Source organism: Brachyistius frenatus, unplaced genomic scaffold (genome assembly GCF_029030835.1).
Source record: "Brachyistius frenatus isolate BFR_SWC_R1_liver_20210118 unplaced genomic scaffold, ASM2903083v1 Contig_73, whole genome shotgun sequence".
Lineage (NCBI taxonomy): Eukaryota > Metazoa > Chordata > Actinopteri > Embiotocidae > Brachyistius > Brachyistius frenatus.
The window spans coordinates 1,718,662-1,737,110 of NW_027210672.1; the positions used below are offsets into that span (position 1 = coordinate 1,718,662).

General features: G+C 39.3%; 1 protein-coding gene and 4 non-coding genes across 5 annotated transcripts; all 5 read right to left on the minus strand.

Moving 5' to 3' along the window:
• Nucleotides 1-1,393: 1,393 nt before the first annotated feature.
• trnan-guu (transfer RNA asparagine (anticodon GUU)) lies at nt 1,394-1,467 on the minus strand. Its single transcript has one exon. It is a non-coding gene; the product is annotated as a tRNA-Asn (tRNA).
• A 282-nt stretch (nt 1,468-1,749) lies between these two features.
• trnan-guu (transfer RNA asparagine (anticodon GUU)) lies at nt 1,750-1,823 on the minus strand. Its single transcript has one exon. It is a non-coding gene; the product is annotated as a tRNA-Asn (tRNA).
• A 282-nt stretch (nt 1,824-2,105) lies between these two features.
• Nucleotides 2,106-2,179, minus strand: trnan-guu (transfer RNA asparagine (anticodon GUU)). Its single transcript has one exon. It is a non-coding gene; the product is annotated as a tRNA-Asn (tRNA).
• A 282-nt stretch (nt 2,180-2,461) lies between these two features.
• Nucleotides 2,462-2,535, minus strand: trnan-guu (transfer RNA asparagine (anticodon GUU)). The gene has a single exon. It is a non-coding gene; the product is annotated as a tRNA-Asn (tRNA).
• Nucleotides 2,536-6,882: 4,347 nt separating this feature from the next.
• LOC138626334 (protein C-ets-1-like) lies at nt 6,883-18,215 on the minus strand. The gene is made up of 7 exons (XM_069707909.1): nt 18,092-18,215; nt 12,227-12,346; nt 11,909-12,112; nt 9,493-9,690; nt 8,426-8,647; nt 8,216-8,334; nt 6,883-7,095 (listed from the first exon to the last, which is right to left on the minus strand). Exons 1-7 carry the CDS (start codon nt 18,213-18,215, stop codon nt 6,883-6,885), a joined length of 1,200 nt encoding a protein of 399 aa, XP_069564010.1.
• Nucleotides 18,216-18,449: the final 234 nt, after the last annotated feature.

An 18,449-nucleotide genomic window follows, 5' to 3' on the forward strand; every position in this document is an offset into this window, starting at 1 on the left:
AAATTCAGTTTTTTACACTGTTTTGTCACCAAAAACGCCGTTTAGCCAATGCATTAGTACATTAACGGTGTTCAATATTGTTGTTTATTCCATCTTTTTTAATTAATGCTGTTTTAATATGCTAAAAAGTGTGTATTTACATTTTCTAAGACAGCCAGGTAGTCATCATTTAATTGTATGGATTGTGTTTTCGAATGGATGACTGTTTGTCTATGTGCTGCACTTTGGGCAAATTTTGTTATGATTAAAATATAATATACAAATAATTTTTTCTTGATTGACACACATTTCTGACTCGTTAAACAAATGCTTATTTCGTGACTTTTCACAAATCGTTGTCAGCGGTCAAAGAAATCTAGTAGAGGATATGAAACTGTCCCTGGGTGGGATCAAGCAACCATCCTTTCGATGAACAGTCGAACATGTTGGCAGATTGCACCACAGAGACAGGCATGACCATGGGGGTGTTGGGGGCGTGGCCTGGTGATGGACTATCCTCATCGCAAGAGGATTTCTCGCAACAAATACCTTTAACATTCTGATTTCATGCACTGGTGAAGAAACGTTGCTTGAAGTTATTTATCTTATAAATATCCATTCTTCCTTGATTAGAGACAACAATTTCAAACATTTAGAGACAGTTTTGACTTGTTAAATAAATAGTTGTTGATTAACTTTTCACTAATTGTTGTCTTCAGTCAAATAAATCACCTCCCAATGTTGAAAACGTCCCTGGGTGGGGTCGAACCACATTCCTTTCAATTAACAGTCAAAGCACTGGCTGATTGCCCACAGAGACAGGCATGCCCCAAAAAGTGGTGTGTTGGGGGCGTGACCTGGTCAAAATATTGACTTCATGTACTGGTGAGGTAATGTTTGTTAAATTCATTTATCCTATAAATATCCATTCTTCCTTGTTCAGATAATACAATTTCAAACATTTAAAGACATTTTTGACTTGTCAAACATGGAGTTGTTGGTCAACTTTTCACTAATTTTTGTCGGTAGTCAAAGAAAACACTTCACAAACTCATGACCAACCATGGGCGGGATCGAACCACCATCCTTTTGACTAACAGTCGAATGCACTGGCCGATTGCGCCACAGAGACACACGTAGACAGTAACGGTTTTTTGTGGGCGTGGCGTGGTGATGCAATATCCGCATCGTAAGATTATTTTTCACGACAATTACCTTTAAAATATTGACTTCGTGTAATGGTGAGGAAATGTTTGTTGAATTAATTTATCCTATAAATATCCATTCTTCCTTGTTCAGACAATACAATTTCAAACATTTAAAGACATTTTTGACTTGTCAAACATGGAGTTGTTGGTCAACTTTTCACTAATCATTGTCGGTAGTCAAAGAAACCACTTCACAACCCTGAAAACGTCCCTGGGTGGGCTCGAACCACCATCCTTTCGATTAACAGTCGAACGCGCTGGCCAATTGCGCCACAGAGACAGATGCAAACATTAAGAGTTTTTTGTGGGCGTGGCGTGGTGATGCATTATCCGCATCGCAAGATTATTTTTCACGACAATTACCTTTAAAATATTGACTTCATGTAAGTGTGAGGAATTGTTTGTTGAATTTATTTATTCTATAAATAACCATTCTTCCTTGTTCAGACAGTACAATTTCAAACATTTAAAGACATTTTTGACTTGTCAAACATGGAGTTGTTGGTCAACTTTTCACTAATCATTGTCGGTAGTCAAAGAAACCACTTCACAACCCTGAAAACGTCCCTGGGTGGGCTCGAACCACCATCCTTTCGATTAACAGTCGAACGCGCTGGCCAATTGCGCCACAGAGACAGATGCAAACATTAAGAGTTTCTTGTGGGCGTGGCGTGTTGATGCATTATCCGCATCATGAGATTATTTTTCCTGACAATTACCTTTAAAATATTGACTTCATGTACTGGTGAGGTAATGTTTGTTAAATTCATTTATCCTATAAATATCCATTCTTCCTTGTTCAGATAATACAATTTCCAACATTTAAAGACATTTTTGACTTGTCAAACATGGAGTTGTTGGTCAACTTTTCACTAATCATTGTCGGTAGTCAAAGAAACCACTTCACAACCCTGAAAACGTCCCTGGGTGGGCTCGAACCACCATCCTTTCGATTAACAGTCGAACGCGCTGGCCAATTGCGCCACAGAGACAGATGTAAACATTAAGAGTTTTTTGTGGGCGTGGCGTGGTGATGCATTATCCGCATCATGAGATTATTTTTCCTGACAATTACCTTTAAAATATTGACTTCATGTAACTGTGAGGAATTGTTTGTTGAATTTATTTATTCTATAAATAACCATTCTTACTTGTTCAGACAGTACAATTTCAAACATTTAAAGACATTTTTGACTTGTCAAACATGGAGTTGTTGGTCAACTTTTCACTAATCATTGTCGGTAGTCAAAGAAACCACTTCACATCCCTGAAAACGTCCCTGGGTGGGCTCGAACCACCATCCTTTCGATTAACAGTCGAACGCGCTGGCCAATTGCACCACAGAGACAGGCTTTAAGAGTTTTTTGTGTGATTGCGTAGTGATGCCATATCCGCATTGTAAGATTATTTTTCACGACAATTATCTTTAAAATATTGACTTCATGTAGTGGTGAGTAAATGTTTGTTGAATTCATTTATCCTATAAATATCCATTCTTCCTTGATTAGAAAGAAATAATTCAAACATTTACAGAGATTTTTGACTCATTAAACAAGTAGTCGGTGCTTAACTTTTCAATAATTGTTTTAAGCAGTCAAAGAAAACACTTCACAACCCTGAAAACGTCCCTGGGTGGGCTTGAACCACCATCCTGTCGATTAACAGTCGAACGAACTGGCCAATTGCGCCACAGAGACAGATGTAAATTTTAAGAGTTTTTTGTGTGATTGGGTGGTGATGCAATATCTGCATCGTCAGATTATTTTTCCCGACAATTACCTTTAAAATATTGACTTCATGTGGTGGTGAGTAAATGTTTGTTTGCAACCGATTGCACCACAGAGACAGGCTTTATTGCTTTACATTTAGCTGATGCTTTTATCCAAAGCGACTTACAATAATTTTGAGGCATGCCCTCAAAAGGGGCGTGTTGGGGGCGTTGCCTGGTGATGCACTATTCAGATCATAAAGCATGTAAAACATCACATAAACAGATGGCTAAAAGCAATCATTCCCCAAGCTGCAAGTTTTGCAATCTGAATTCTATGATATCTAGTCAGAGGTTGCTGGTGAGAAAAATTAAATAAAAAGGACAAAACGGGCCGGGAGTATTACTCTTTCCTCCTTTATTAAAATAGGTCCCACTGTGAATAAGTGGCATGTCATGAACACTGACAAAGAGTCCAAATAATTCTTCCCAGTGGGAAACTAACCACATAAGGTACTGAGGTACTAAAGGATCATGCTTCCATTTTACCAGAATCCCTGTCAGAAGGTGTTTCAACAGAGATCAGCTGGTGGTGGTTGGACTAATGGAACCTAATTGATGTATTCACTCTCGCTCAGCCATCCCTCCCTGCCTTTCACTTCAGTGCATATGTGAAGTAGGCTGTGAGTGGGGGACTGCAATAGTCAGCTCCTGCAGATAAATCAAGCAGTCTAATTCAACATCTGTGATACGGCACAAGGCTTTATTATTTATCGATTCGTAATCCAACAGGGGATTATTTTCTGTGCCTGTGGATTTAAGAATGGCTCCTGTCAGTCCCACGAGTGTTGCTTCATGTAAATAAGGGGTCTCCAACCTTTTTTTTTTTTTTTTTTCCTCTGATTGCTACTCGTGTTTAGTAACATCTATTCACATAGCTGAGCTCCACCAAACTAGCTCAATAATCTTTTCTTATGTGACAATAACAAATTGACAGTCTTAACGCGCATTTTGTATCACAGCAGCTTAAATTCAACAGCATCAGGATGTTTTTTTCTGAATGCATTTCTTTACCTTTTTTCAATTGAAAAAGCTCAAATTACTCACATCGGCCTTAGAAGACGAAACAATGTTTATTACTAACTTAATTTTATTTTCTGTCAGTCCACATATCACCACATCACTTCCTTTCACATTCCCTCTATCTGTCGTTCACATTTTTGTTTTCAGCATTCAATCTTTTTTTAGTGTTACTGAGATGGCTGGCACTAAATGGAATCAACAAGATTAAGTTCACTCTAATTGAGTCGTTTAAATGTTCATCTGTCAAGTCTTATTCTGAAGTTGCAGCCGGGCTGTATCGCTGGAGTCAACCGACTCATCACACTGCATCGCTTTAGCCACTTAGTTAAGTGCTGTTTTCAGCTCATTCACCTCCTTGGTTTGAAGTCCCGTGAAAAATTGCTGCGAACTTTGGTGAGTGAATTTGATTCGATAGATTTACCAAGAGACTTTGGTTAATCAAATTTATATACATATTGTTTGAACCTTCCACAATCAACTCAGAACCGGATCATGTTCTACTGGTAGATGGCAATCTACGTGTTGGAGACCCGTGCCCAAGTTACCAACTAAATAAAATATGTATTAAAAATGTATTCATATTGTGGGGCCATTTGCTCTCAAAATATAAAACTTTTGATCGTGCAATCTCCGTTTCCAAGGCAACACATCGGGTATGGCTAAGAACTGGAAGAAAATCAGTCACGTCAGTAGACTCCTATGTAATGTATGCGATGTTTACTACTCCAGGAAGTAATCTGACCCTTAGCAACAAGCCTAGCAACAGAGAGGATTTCTGGTCCATTTTATTGCTTTCTAGAGATGGTTTCTCAAACTGAATAACGACAGCACATAGAAACACTAAACTGCTCAGCTAGCTCAATCTTCTTATAACTAAGATATCTGCTAAAAAAAAAAAAAAAAAAAAGATATCAATGGACTTGTGTTTTTAAGATTTTAGCACTGTTTCACATAGTTTTCATAAAACTAAACCGGTCAAGCTAGCCGTCGCTAGGATTTTAAGTGCCCGACTATCTGTGGTGTTACGGTACACGGGTGCTCGGAGTGACCAAAAATTACCAAAAGAGTCCCGATTTCGCCAAATGGGTCACATTTTGCCACATATTGCCATTGAGTAGGCGGAGTGATATTTGTTGTGATGAACAGGGTGTGTTGTCATGGGGATTTAAACACGTTCCAAATGTACAGTTGACCAATCAGATCTCTGGGTCGAAACTACTCGCTGTAAAAAATACTGTATTATTGAGATAAATTGCACCACACAGCACAAATTGTGGTCTCAGTACTCTTCTTCCACAGCCATCAGATCTGATAATGGCCAGATAAGCAATAGCGAGGTTGAACATGGAACTAACAGAACAAGATGTCTTGAATCGCTCTTTTCAGTTGTTCAGTTTTGTTGCATCTGTTACTCACAGCTCTCTGGGGAATCTGGTATAAATGTCACGGTTATTGTCGAATTCTCCAGCCCTGAAAAGACATCGGCTCCGTCCTGACTAGTGATTAAACTCAGCCGCAAACCCACTCCCTCCCCCCACAGCGGCGCTTCCATTAACAGGCCTCGGGAGGGTAAGTGGTGGAAGTAATCCTCTGTTTGCTCTCGCTCTGTTTCTGTCCCTTTGTTCTCTCACGGATAAAATCACATCAGCAATCAGCCATTTCTTTTCGAAAACAGATTCTTATTTTTACGCTGTCAATCTGGGGTAAATGTAAATGAAGCTACCGCTGACTCAACGGTATGTGAATAAACCATGTTTTCTCCTACGGCTTATCTGAGCCAACATCATCGCACCACGTTTCACCAAAACTGGAATTTTCGTTCTTTTTTCCCTTTTTTCTCATCATTTCAATTTTTTCTTCCTTCATTGTTGTACTGTTTCCCTCTCTGTGCATATCTAATTCTTCACCCTCTGAATCACAATTTTTCCCTTTGTTCTTCATATGCTGCACATTTTTCTAATTTCTTTTTTGTTGAATAGTTTTAATTCAGTTTAGGCCTCAGTTAATAGTTTTAATACTTTTCTTCATAAAATGTTATTCACTCTTTCTTTTCAGCAATTTTAAATTTTACCTTTAAGTCTCGTTTTGCTAATTTTCTCACTTTCTTGCTCTTACTTGTGCCCATTTACAGTGTTCATTTTTTTGGCAAAAAATATGGTTTAATAGTTTTATTAAATAAACTGACGGTGGGAAGCTGGGTGATTTATGCACATCGAAATAAGCATTCAGCCTTGCACTATGTTCTCACTGAAAGCGGTCAGCTGAGTGAAGATATTTTAAAGAGGAAGGAGCGAGCTGTGAGCCGATGGAAAAAAAGGAAAACAAACCAGTAGAAGCAGAGTCTCGTCCGGAAGGAGCAAAGTTCTCAGAGTAACTCAGTTGAAGATATTTAATACAAACTTAATTGAAACGAGCCGATGCCAGAAATTAACCAGAAGAGTCTCGCGAGTTGTTAATTCCTGTAGACGGTGGACATTCACAGCACGTGTCTGCATTAGACTTTTGCCAGATCGATAAAACTTTCCACTGATTGCCATTTCTGAGCTCATTTACTTTACTGATGATTAAATCGTCACATATTGTATAACTTTTTTTCAGATTTTATCCATAATTCCTAGTCATTTTTGTTTGACAGCATTGTCCCCAACAAAGTAATTGTAATATTAGAGATACAAATGGATGACTGTTAATGTCACAGGAATAAATTACATCAACTAAAGTAGACAAATGCTGTGAGTTTTATTGTTCGACAGTCACAACAAAATAAAGTGTTACGTTTTACCAGTTGTTCTTTCACACATGTAAATACACCAACACACACTCCTGGGCCTCGCACATTCAGGTCTTATGTACTAAAGAGTCCTTAAAAAGGTGTTTATCCCTCTGCCAATGTTTGTGGATTCATTAGTGACTCTTCTTGTTGATATCCAACATGGCGTGCAGCTCCCCGGGCTCATATCCCAGCAGGCCCTGCAGGTTGCAGACAAAGCGGTAGACGTAGCGTTTGCCAGCCGTTTTGCGGATGATGTTCTTGTCGTAGTAGTAACGCAGGCCGCGACTCAGCTTCTCGTAGTTCATCTTGGGTTTGTTCTTCCTCCGACCCCACAGCAGAGCTACCTGGAAACAAACCTACATGTGAACACCGGAGGCCGATAACTGAAGACCAGGTAGTTACAGGCCTCTTACGCCTCTCACTTCGTCTTAATCTGCCAGCAACACTCATCTCTTGAGAGGAATGAGGACTTGACCGTCTCAGTCACGCTCAAAAACAAATGTTCATGTTTTTGATGAGGGGAACATTTTGTTTGCTGGTTGGGAACAAAGATTGAAAGCAGTGGTAATATCAGTCGAGCTCAAAGGCTACAACTCCAAAACCGGATTACTTCCATGCTTTTTCTTGTTAGTTGGCAGTGTATAAAACGTAGACTGTATCTAAAAATGGAAACAGCAAACACTAGTTTTTAGAATAAACTCTGAGTTCAAATCCACTCAATTTAAGCGTCCATGTGAGACCACTGAATACACTCTCAAGCACAGTGAAAGTAATTCTTTTCAGGAGTCAACTTGAACTCCCACAGAGAGTAAAATTCAACTTTTACTTTAAGTTGTTTTAATGTGAACTCTTTCACAGTGCTTAGCAAAACAGCATGTTTTAACGAAAGTAAATATAATTTCTGCCCTTCACTTAGATTTAATGTGACTCCTTTATTCTCAAAAGTTACAAAGAAATAACTATGGCATGCTGGGAAATGCTAATATGGCAACAAAGCTGTGCAGCAAAACCAAAGGAGTAGCATTGAATCATGCTCCTCAACACTCAGCGAACGAACACCGAAATATTACTCCACCAAAGAGAATCTCTGAACACATGCTGTCAGGTCATATGTGTAGTAACTTCCTAATCGAACTTTTTCAATCTGTTTTGTTTATCTCCAAGATTTTCCACTCCAGTAATTTGCTGTGGATGTAGCTTCCGGGTCTGAAAGAAGAAGCCAATTCCTTAAAGTGCAATACCACCGAGGGCCACTAGGGGCTGGATCCAAGAAATCTCCATTGATGTTCAGCTTTTAATTGTTAAGACTTTGACAGACTTTGCCAAATGCGATACATCAATGTTGGCTTGTTTTTGCCAGAACTTTTGTACTTTCTGGCGCTAAGTCAGAATCCACCAGGATGTTGTCGTGAGCACCTTTTAATAGCGGTAAAATAGCACTTACAGTAACTCCACGTCATTTACCTCGTCAGGGTCTGTTAACTTGAACTCCCACCCATCTCCCGTCCAGCTGATACACGACTGACAGTTGCGATCTGTCAAAAGCTCCAGCAAAAACTGCCACAGCTGAATGGGACCACTACCTATTGAAACACGGTGGAAAGAGTCAGCATGAATCCCTTCTGGACGGATCTACAACTGACATAAATCCCAATACCTTCTCGCTGTAATCACCTGTGTAACCGGCGAGGATGGCCGCTGGTATCACCGCTCTGCCCAGATCTGTTTTGTTACCTATATATTCTTTGAAGCTCCTGTGATGGTGCGGTAAAGTGAAGGCATCTTCAGACATGTTCTCTTCCATTACTGGCTCTATGTCGTGGAGCGGAGCAGTCCAAGACAGAGAGCCCACAATGTCGGAGTCGTCACTGTGAGCAAACTCCTCTGAGTCTGTTTCTGGAAGTACACATGAGATGAACACGGGAATGAGACTGATTGGTATCGGTCAGATGAATAGAAAGAAATGTGTTTAAACATTCCCATACTTCATTTTAATCATTCTTTAGCAGCATATTTAATTTTAAACAAGCTGGTAAAACTGTTGCAGGCTGATGGCTAATGTCTTAACTTGCCATTTTACACAGAAACCGAGCAAAGTCAGCATTTATTTGGTGTCATATCTGCATCAACCGGTTGAATATCCAATATTCACTCTTATTTTAAGTCTGTTTTTGGTCTCCAGGAGCTCCTGAGAAAATAACCTCTCTTTAAATTCTCCAGTACGCTCCATATTATCTCTCCAGTAACAGCTGCCTGCAGCTGGAAATAAAATTAAAAAATGAAACAAGGAGCTAAAAGAGGCTAATAAAAGCCTTCATTGCCATTGCCACTTTAAAGTCTGTTCTTCTTTGGCCTCAGACATTCACATCTTCTCCAGCATCTTTAATGAAAGCTCAGTTTTAGTTGTCTGTTTAAAACTACTGCATTCATTTTTATGGCAGGTCAAACTGTCCAATAATTACTAAGCATTAATCCACATATTCAAACCAATCAGAATCCAGAATTTTCAGCAGCCATGATAATGATGATGCATTAAAATCATTAAGTCTAATAAGTACACAGTCAGACTTCTTTTTTATTATTCGTACATGCCAACTAATTTGTCTAGGAGGGGCTCCAGTGTGAGGCCTGCTGTTTTTGAAACTGAAGTCTCATCCCGGTACGTGACTCGACCCAAACAGTATCAAGTTCAGAACCAAAGCAATGATTCAATTAATCTGGCTCGAACATCATCTTCTCACCTCCACTCCCTCCGCTCTCCTGCAGCAGAGCAGCACCGCTGATGTTGCTGCTGGGATGTTCTGCTTTTACCAGATTGTAGCCTCGATGTTGGACTGTTAGCGTGTCCAGGGTGTGCAGGTCCGAGCTCTCACTGGGATGGTACTGCACATGGTAACTGTGTTTGTCTGGAGGCTCCTGAACGTGGTCCGAGTAGTTTTCTGAGGAAACATAGACAATAAAATAACAATGTTACGCAGTTATAACTACATGTAATAGCTATGATTAAGAGCAATAGCTAAAGCTTTGGAGACAGCATATGTTTACATTATTACCTTTGATGACTTGAAGCTGGCAGTAGGACGGTATCACAAAGGTGGATAATGAAGAACTGCAGTCATATTCATTCTCTGGAGAATGAAATTCAAATGATAATGTGTTGTTGAAAAAGAGACTTTCAGAGAAATACAGTGCATGTTTGTTTAGAACCATAGTTTGTCCCTCATTGATGACCTGACATTAGAGTGACTGACAAAAAAAAAGAAATAATTGGAAAGGTCATTTGACAGCACAAAAGATTCTTAATCTGTTCCTTGGAAAGCAAACATCTTTTTGGCTTCTTTTGAACAACACAACTCAAAAAATGGCAGCACAGCCAAAGTTGAACTGTGAACTACACTATTTTTACAGAAGGAACCAATTAGTAGAATTTATAATATGTGTTAATTGTGTTTCCTTGTTTTTAGTGTTTTTGAATAATAAAAAAAAAGAAGTGTGATGATGATATATTAGGTTTCAGAAAATGACCAGACAGTGCTGTGTTTTATTTGGATGATTGTTTGTGTTTGAGTATTCTCAAAAAACTTTCATAATCTTGTAAGTGTTGTTGAATGACCTCCTGATTTTTTGAAAGGTCCTCTCGTATTTATTTTTCTTAGAACCGGAAGATCAGATTTGAGACTGAAATGTAAGATATCGTCGCACCGGTCTAAAGTTAGCATACATCTTTTATGTTGACAAAAACTGAACCATCGAAACTATGAATTAGCACATGTGAAATTATGTTTTAAATAAAGAAGTGTAAACCTTGATTCTTCAAAGAAGCTATGTTTGTCTTGATGGCAGCTTTGCCTACTAAGGTCAATATCATAACCAGCGTCATGAGGTCATCACCTGGACTGTTTTTTAGATAACAGGTGAATCTTATTAAATTCATTATTGGAATTTCTTCCAGCATCAGCATCAGTTGCCAAAACTCATCCAGTCAAATATCTGCTTTTTGTTTTTGTAATAAATCTGCTATTACTAAAATGATTTGCTATGTGGTTTGCATTCCTTATCGCTGCATTAAATCAGTCCATTTATGTGATATTAGTTGTGATTTAATACTCCTGTAAAACACGGAGGACGGTCCAATCAAAACTCTTTGTATTTTTAAATCTGCTTTAAAATGGCGTTGCCACCTGAAATCTACCACCGGTCACCAAATAGGTTTTCCAGGAATAAACTCGCTGCCACTTTGCCAGTGATCACGAATGTTGTTGTAGCTTTGGCACGAGTGGCCTTGACAAGGAACCCTAACGGCAAAACAAATGGCCATTAAGATGTTGGAGGAGCAGGTACCTGATTCCTCTGCAAACATTAGTGAATCCACAATCAGTTTATGGGGAGGAGGGCCCTGAATTAGCGCTATAATAGAGGAAACCTTTGGAAATATTCAAGTTGATTTCAAAGTACGACCCAGATGTTAAAAAAGTGTTTTTCAATTGCAGTTGTAAAAGTCATGAAAAGCCGTGAGGAGACTGGCTCTCACAAGGCCCCACCGAGGAAGGATTCCCTCTGCTGCACAGGAGAAGTTCATGGGACTTACAAGCCTCAGAAATCCCCAATTAACAGCAGCTCAGATTAAAGCCCACATTAATTCTTCCACAGCAGACTCATCTCACCATTAACTGGTAGGAGGGGTCTGTGAATCAGGCCTTCAGAGTCAAATTTCTGTAAATAAACCAGTACTGAGGGAGGAGAAGAAGAAGAAAACTGATGGGACCAAGGAACACAAGAAAATAGACATCAGAGCAGAGGAAGTTTGGACTTTGGTCTGATGTGTGTGCGAGATTTTGGGTTCCAGCTGCTGCGTCTTACGTTATGTTATCTGTACGTGTGGTTCCCACCAAGTGAATACAGTATGTGGGAACTCCCTCTAGACAGTTGGAAAAGCTCCTGATGACGACCTCATGAAGAGAATAAAAATAAGTGCAACGCAGTTATCAAAGTAAACTTTGAAGAATCACGTTTTAAAACCTATTTTTGCTTTGTTTACTTTTTTGTTTTCCTACATACATCCATATCTTGAGAGTTTTGAAGTCTTCGGTGTTGTTCTACACTGCCAACAATAGTTAGAAGGTTCGTCCAGAACTTTTCATTGACAAGTGCCGTCACCTCTCCTCATGGTGTCCAGGTGCTCCCACAGGATCTCTCCTGCAGTGCAGTCAGACATCAGGTCCAGGAAAGCCTCTCGGTTCAGACCGCACAGCTCGTTGCCCTGCAGACCTCTCAGGTCTGAGCCCAGGCAGTGGAGGCCAAACTCAGCCTGGCACCAGTCTAGCCAGTGGTTCACCTCCCACTCAGACCACAAGGTGGGATCTAGACATATGTAGATACTCATAAATGTACAGTTTTTTTTTAATGTAAACCAGCAATATGTTCTAATAAAAGCTCCTATCAGTTTTTCATGACTAAATGTAACTCAGACCGCACCCTGTGGGAAGTGACGGCTGATTCTCTCCTCGGTGAAGCCAGCGAAACTGGCTTTCACCGCTTGGCTGAGGACCTCCTTACTGGTCGGGGTGAGAGGAGGGACCTCCAGGGTGTCAAGCTCTGGGACAGATGTAAAACATCAAGACATTCATGTTAGGGCTGCTGCTAATAACCTTTATTTTTATTCTTATTAACCTATTAACCTGTTTTATTCCTTGTTAATCGTGTTTTTGTTGTTGTTTTATTTTTTTCTATAAAACCCCAGAGAAATGCCAAATTTTATAATTCCCCACAGATCAAGGCAACATCTTCACATCCTTTAGCGCCTCATTAACAGAGACATACCACAGATATTCATTTATGATTATGTACGACAATAATGAGCATCAAAACCTCACATTTGAGAAAACAGAGACCACAAGGGTTTCTCTTTTGCAGTAGCAGTATTTGCTGATTCATTTTCCCTCAATCTACAGATCAACTAATGGATTACTTGACAAATTGTTGCAGCTCTAATTCATGAAGCAGTTAATTTAATTTCATTACCACAGACGAAGAAGTATATTTATGCATGCATTCATGACAACGTCACTCTTAACACTCACAAATATACTTTTGCTCACACGCTCTAACATTTTATTTGAATCCCGTGATTAGAATATAAGTAGAATTTACTGAACACATTAAAATGAGAGATACAAATATTGTGTTATTATTTATAGATAAATTTGTCAACAGCTGTATATCCTGTAGTTAAATATTTACCACCTCTGTATTAGAAGATGATGAATGAAATCTATCACAGTTGTATTGTTTTATTACATATATTCAATGTAACATCATATTTTATATTACTGTGAGCTATTATAATTGCAGTGTAGAGGCCACAGTTATTTCTCTTGTCTTTCTTATTTTTTTTGCTCACCTGTAACTTATAAACCGTTTATGTACCGCTGACGTATTTTATGTCGTTTCTTGGCATTCAAATAGCAAACCATAAACATTGAGCATATGCATAACGCGATCCCTGGTAAACATGACGAGTAATGAGATTTATTCCTACACCTTTAATGCAACTCCACTGACATTTCTAAATTAAGTCATTCTGATGACATGTACCATGTATGAGCTGTTATTACTTATATAATAAATCTATATAATGCCCATTCAGCCCATCGTTGTTATAACAGGGCACTATTTACAGTACGAACTCCATTTCAATATGTTAAGTATCTCAGCAGACATATCAGATGTACATACGATCATTATAATGACTTAGCCAGTACATTAAGGTCGCCGAGAAAATGATTATAAAGTCGTCCAAGAATGAGGCCAGTCAATATCAGCAGGTGCAGCAATTGCACACATTTTCTTTAAGAGAAGCTTCTCTAACTTATGTCTTCACAATGAACATTTTGAAATGTGAAAAACACATCAAGGACTTAAGTGGTTATAATATGTTATTTATCAATCATCATTATCTGTTTATTGGCTACACCAGTTATAGATGCTGCATTGCTGCGTAATAACATTAACCTTACATTAATTACATAAATAAACACTTTAAAGGCTCTTATATCAACTACATAGTGTTGAAAATGTCAACTTACTGCTTATATGCTGGTTAGAAATGTTACAAAACCATCTAAAAAAAACCTTCTGTCATGTTAAATATTTAGTAGAATGACCATCTTGGTTAAATTGAATTTTATTTTGATTAAAATGTACACTGAACAGAAAGAGGAGTCTGTGTCTTACCGTACGTACTGCAGTCCATCCCGGTGTGTGGAATTGGGGGATCAGGTGGAGTCAACAGAGATCACACAGGGAGGAATGAGCCTTTAAAATGATAGATGTAACAGAAGGAGGGGACAGGTTGTGATCGACAACTGTCAATCATGTGGATGTGGGAGGTGTTTAGCGGGGTAAGATTTGAGGCAGGGCTTCATGGATATAGGAATATGATACGATGTCAATATTCCTCAGGTTTACTACGCATCATACGGGTCTACTGAGTTTGATTAGTTATTAATTTGTTGGAATTTTGCATCAACCATGTTCAGCCACCATCTCGGGGTCTTGTCTTGTACAGGGATCCCGTGTCAATATCTAGTTTCCTGTACAGAAAAAAAAAAAAACAGTTTTCCCATGTTTTCCACATGAAACACATGTTGCAACATATGATGCCATGGGGGGAAATATGGGGGAAAGTTTTCCACCTGTTGAATATGTGATAGCACCTCACGCACGTGCAAAACATATCGCATGTAATGCGTCACAAATAGTGCAAATTTTCCACAACACATTTTTAACATTTGTGGAAATATGAGATCTGAAAAACACAAAGGTTCAGCAATATTGATATCAATTCATACAGAACCCATGTAAAAGCAGTACACCACACTGTCATGGGAAAAAAGGGGAATATCAGAAAGATAAGACAGAGCCTTGACAAAGGGAAACTGAAGCAGACTGATTTTTTTTTTGCCCACTTAATTTAAATTATGGGTCATTTGATGCTTTTTATTGACAGTTTTGTAAATACATTTGTATTGCATGTTTGGGGAAAAAAATAACAAGGAAGTGGGATGATGGTTTTACCTTCATATCTACAGTTACAACAAGAGTTTAGATGATGTCATACTATAAACCAGTGTTAGAGTTTCATGGTCCAGTTTTAAATCTGGAGGTTATGCATATAACCAATGTTCCCTGAGGGAAAATTGTGTTTACATTTTTTTAAATGCATTCGCAGCAATCGGTGGGCCGAAGCGAAAAGAATAGAAAACGGATTTTCTGGCTGGGAGTAAGCTGACTTTTGCATCGGTTTATGACAAATCCTAGGGACTCTAAATGCGACATCAGCAGGACTGCATGGTGGTTTTATTACCTCACTGTCAAAAAGATGGCGGTAAACCAAAGTTCAGCTCCGGTCACATGGAAGGATCCTACCAAGACAATAAAATATCTCAGTGTAAAATCTGTTTCACTGCTTATAACTCCAAAGAAAAATGGCATTATTTTATCAGTGACATAAAAGAAAAAAAGTACCGTCTGTAAAAGAAATATTTTAAACGAAACACATTTAATTATAAAAATCTGAAGAAATGTTTGTAATAATTTTGTGATTAAAAAAAAACAAAAAATGTTCAAGACATCATTGCAACTCTCTGGCTGGAACTTTTTTTTTTTTATAAAACTAAAGATTTTTGTATGACTTGTAAAATCTGTTCTACTTGGAGGAAACTCTAAGAATTATATTCTGATATCATGCTAACACTTCCACGTATTGATTGCTCTTCTGTACAGCTTTGCCTTGTAGCACACCATTAGAAGTTCCAGTACAAGGGCCACATATTGACTATGATAGTGAGAATGGCAATATACAGTGGGTACGGAAAGTATTCAGACCCCTTTACATTTTTCATTCTTTGTTTCATTGCAGCCATTTGCTAAAATCAAAAAAGTTCATTTTATTTCTCATTAATGTACACTCAGCACCCCATCTTGACAGAAAAAAACAGAAATGTAGAAATTTGTGCAAACTTATTAAAAAAGAAAAACTGAAATATCACATGGTCATAAGTATTCAGACCCTTTGCTCAGTATTGAGTAGAAACACCCTTTTGAGCTGGTACAGCCATGAGTCTTCTTGGGAATGATGCAACAAGCTTTTCACACCTGGATTTGGGGATCCTCTGCCATTCTTCCTTGCAGATCCTCTCCAGTTCCGTCAGGTTGGATGGTGAACGTTGGTGGACAGCCATTTTCAGGTCTCTCCAGAGATGCTCAATTGGGTTTAGGTCAGGGCTCTGGCTGGGCCAGTCAAGAATGGTCACAGAGTTGTTCTGAAGCCACTCCTTTGTTATTTTAGCTGTGTGCTTAGGGTCATTGTCTTGTTGGAAGGTGAACCTTCAGCCCAGTCTGAGGTCCAGAGCACTCTGGAAGAGGTTTTCTTCCAGGATATCTCTGTACTCGGCCGCATTCATCTTTCCTTCAATTGCAACCAGTCGTCCTGTCCCTGCAGCTGAAAAACAACCCCATAGCATGATGCTGCCACCACCATGTTTCACTGTTGGGATTGTATTGGGCAGGTGATGAGCAGTGCCTGGTTTTCTCCACACATACCGCTTAGAATTAACGCCAAAAGTTCAATCTTGGTCTCATCAGACCAGAGAATCTTATTTCTCATAGTCTGGGAGTCCTTCATGTGTTTTTTGGCAAACTCTATGCGGGCTTTCATATGTCTTGCACTGAGGAGAGGCTTCCGTCGGGCCACTCTGCCATAAAGCCCCGACTGGTGGAGGGCTGCAGTGATAGTTGACTTTGTGGAACTTTCTCCCATCTCCCTACTGCATCTCTGGAGCTCAGCCACAGTGATCTTTGGGTTCTTCTTTACCTCTCTCACCAAGGCTCTTCTCCCACGATTGCTCAGTTTGGCTGGACGGCCAGGTCTAGGAAGAGTTCTGGTCGTCCCAAACTTCTTCCATTTAAGGATTATGGAGGCCACTGTGCTCTTAGGAACCTTGAGTGCTGCAGAAATTATTTTGTAACCTTGGCCAGATCTGTGCCTTGCCACAATTCTGTCTCTGAGCTCCTTGGACAGTTCCTTCGACCTCATGATTCTCATTTGCTCTGACATGCACTGTGAGCTGTAAGGTCTTATATAGACAGGTGTGTGCCTTTCCTAATCAAGTCCAATCAGTTTAATTAAACACAGCTGGACTCCAATGAAGGAGTAGAACCATCTCAAGGAGGATCAGAAGAAATGGACAGCATGTGAGTTAAATATGAGTGTCACAGCAAAGGGTCTGAATACTTATGACCATGTGATATTTCAGTTTTTCTTTTTTAATAAGTTTGCACAAATTTCTACATTTCTGTTTTTTTCTGTCAAGATGGGGTGCTGAGTGTACATTAATGAGAAATAAAATGAACTTTTTTGATTTTAGCAAATGGCTGCAATGAAACAAAGAGTGAAAAATGGAAAGAGGTCTGAATACTTTCCACTGTATAGCTGATGGAGGTGGGGGAAAGATAAAAGAGAAACTCGAAGCGCTGTGACAGACATGTTCGCAGGAGAAAAAAATCAACATTTGGTGTGACATAACCTCGAAATCCTCAATTTGATTAAAGCAAACAGAAATATGATACATTTCTAAATCTTTTCCATTTGCTCCATTTAATCAACAATCCCCCCAAAATGTATTAAACAAAATTTATCAATAACTATTTTTATTTTAATCCTTAAAAGAATGAAATATGTGCTTCCAGTTTTGTCCTAAAAGCTAAAGAATAAAATGCATTCTGTGAAAATCTGGGTGTGCCGTGAACGAAAAGTTGAAAAGGAACCGCAGTGAAGTTGATATGTACAGACACTTCCTGTACTTTTATGTACAGACGAGTTCAGACACTTCCTGTATTTTTAACGGCTGTCTGAAGATCAGATTACAGTCAGACTGCTGCTGGTTTTATTCAGTAACCACTGACAGAGATTCATGCAAATCATTCTGCAATCATCCTACTTTAACTCACAGACAAACGCAACTGCATGTTTGAATAATACGGCCTGCAACAGCCAATCAGTGAGGTCAGAGTTCTTAAAACGTGGTGAGATTCCTCAGGGAGGATTCAACTTCAGGTGCGCTTCCGGACACGTTCCCCCACCTTGTCTGGAGGAAACATTTGGAGAGAAGAAGCTCAAGATCAAAGATTAAAAATCGAATGTCAGTTATCTCCTTCTCCTACAAGCTGGCTTCTTGACCTCCCGGTGGCGGTTCGACTCTGATTTCCCTGTTCCATAAGGATCCACCCGTCCACATCAGCAAAGTCAAACCGAAAAGAGAACGCGAAAGAGAGTTGCACCGTTCCCTCCCCCAGACTCGCCCTCTTCTCTGCTACCAAATTCCTGGATCTGGACCTTGTTCGGGACTTCCTCAAACAGTACTCTGAGCAACCTTAGCTGCCTGGTGCTGTCTTTAGAGGACATCGAAGAAAATGCGTTAACCAATTAGTTGGCACAAACATTTCAGCACTCCGATGTGCGTAAGTGTCCCCTTGAATGTGCGTGGATTTTGTTCTTACCCAAGCAAAAAAAATCCAGAATAAGAAAACATTGGTGAATGCCAGAATCTTTGTAAAAACTGCGCAAGTGGGTTTTAAGAAGACATTTCTTCTTAAGAACGGTTGTTGAATGAGGCCCAATGTCCCTCAACGTAAAATA

Coding starts and splice junctions, on each gene's coding strand:
- LOC138626334 (XM_069707909.1), bottom strand. CDS start 18,215: ATGTCCTCTAAAGACAGCACCAGGCAGCTAAGGTTGCTCAGAGTACTG. Junction 12,347..18,091: donor CGAGTCTGGGGGAGGGAACG/GTGCAACTCTCT, acceptor CATCTGTCCCAG/AGCTTGACACCCTGGAGGTC. Junction 9,691..11,908: donor CCTGGACACCATGAGGAGAG/GTGACGGCACTT, acceptor ATGTTTCCTCAG/AAAACTACTCGGACCACGTT.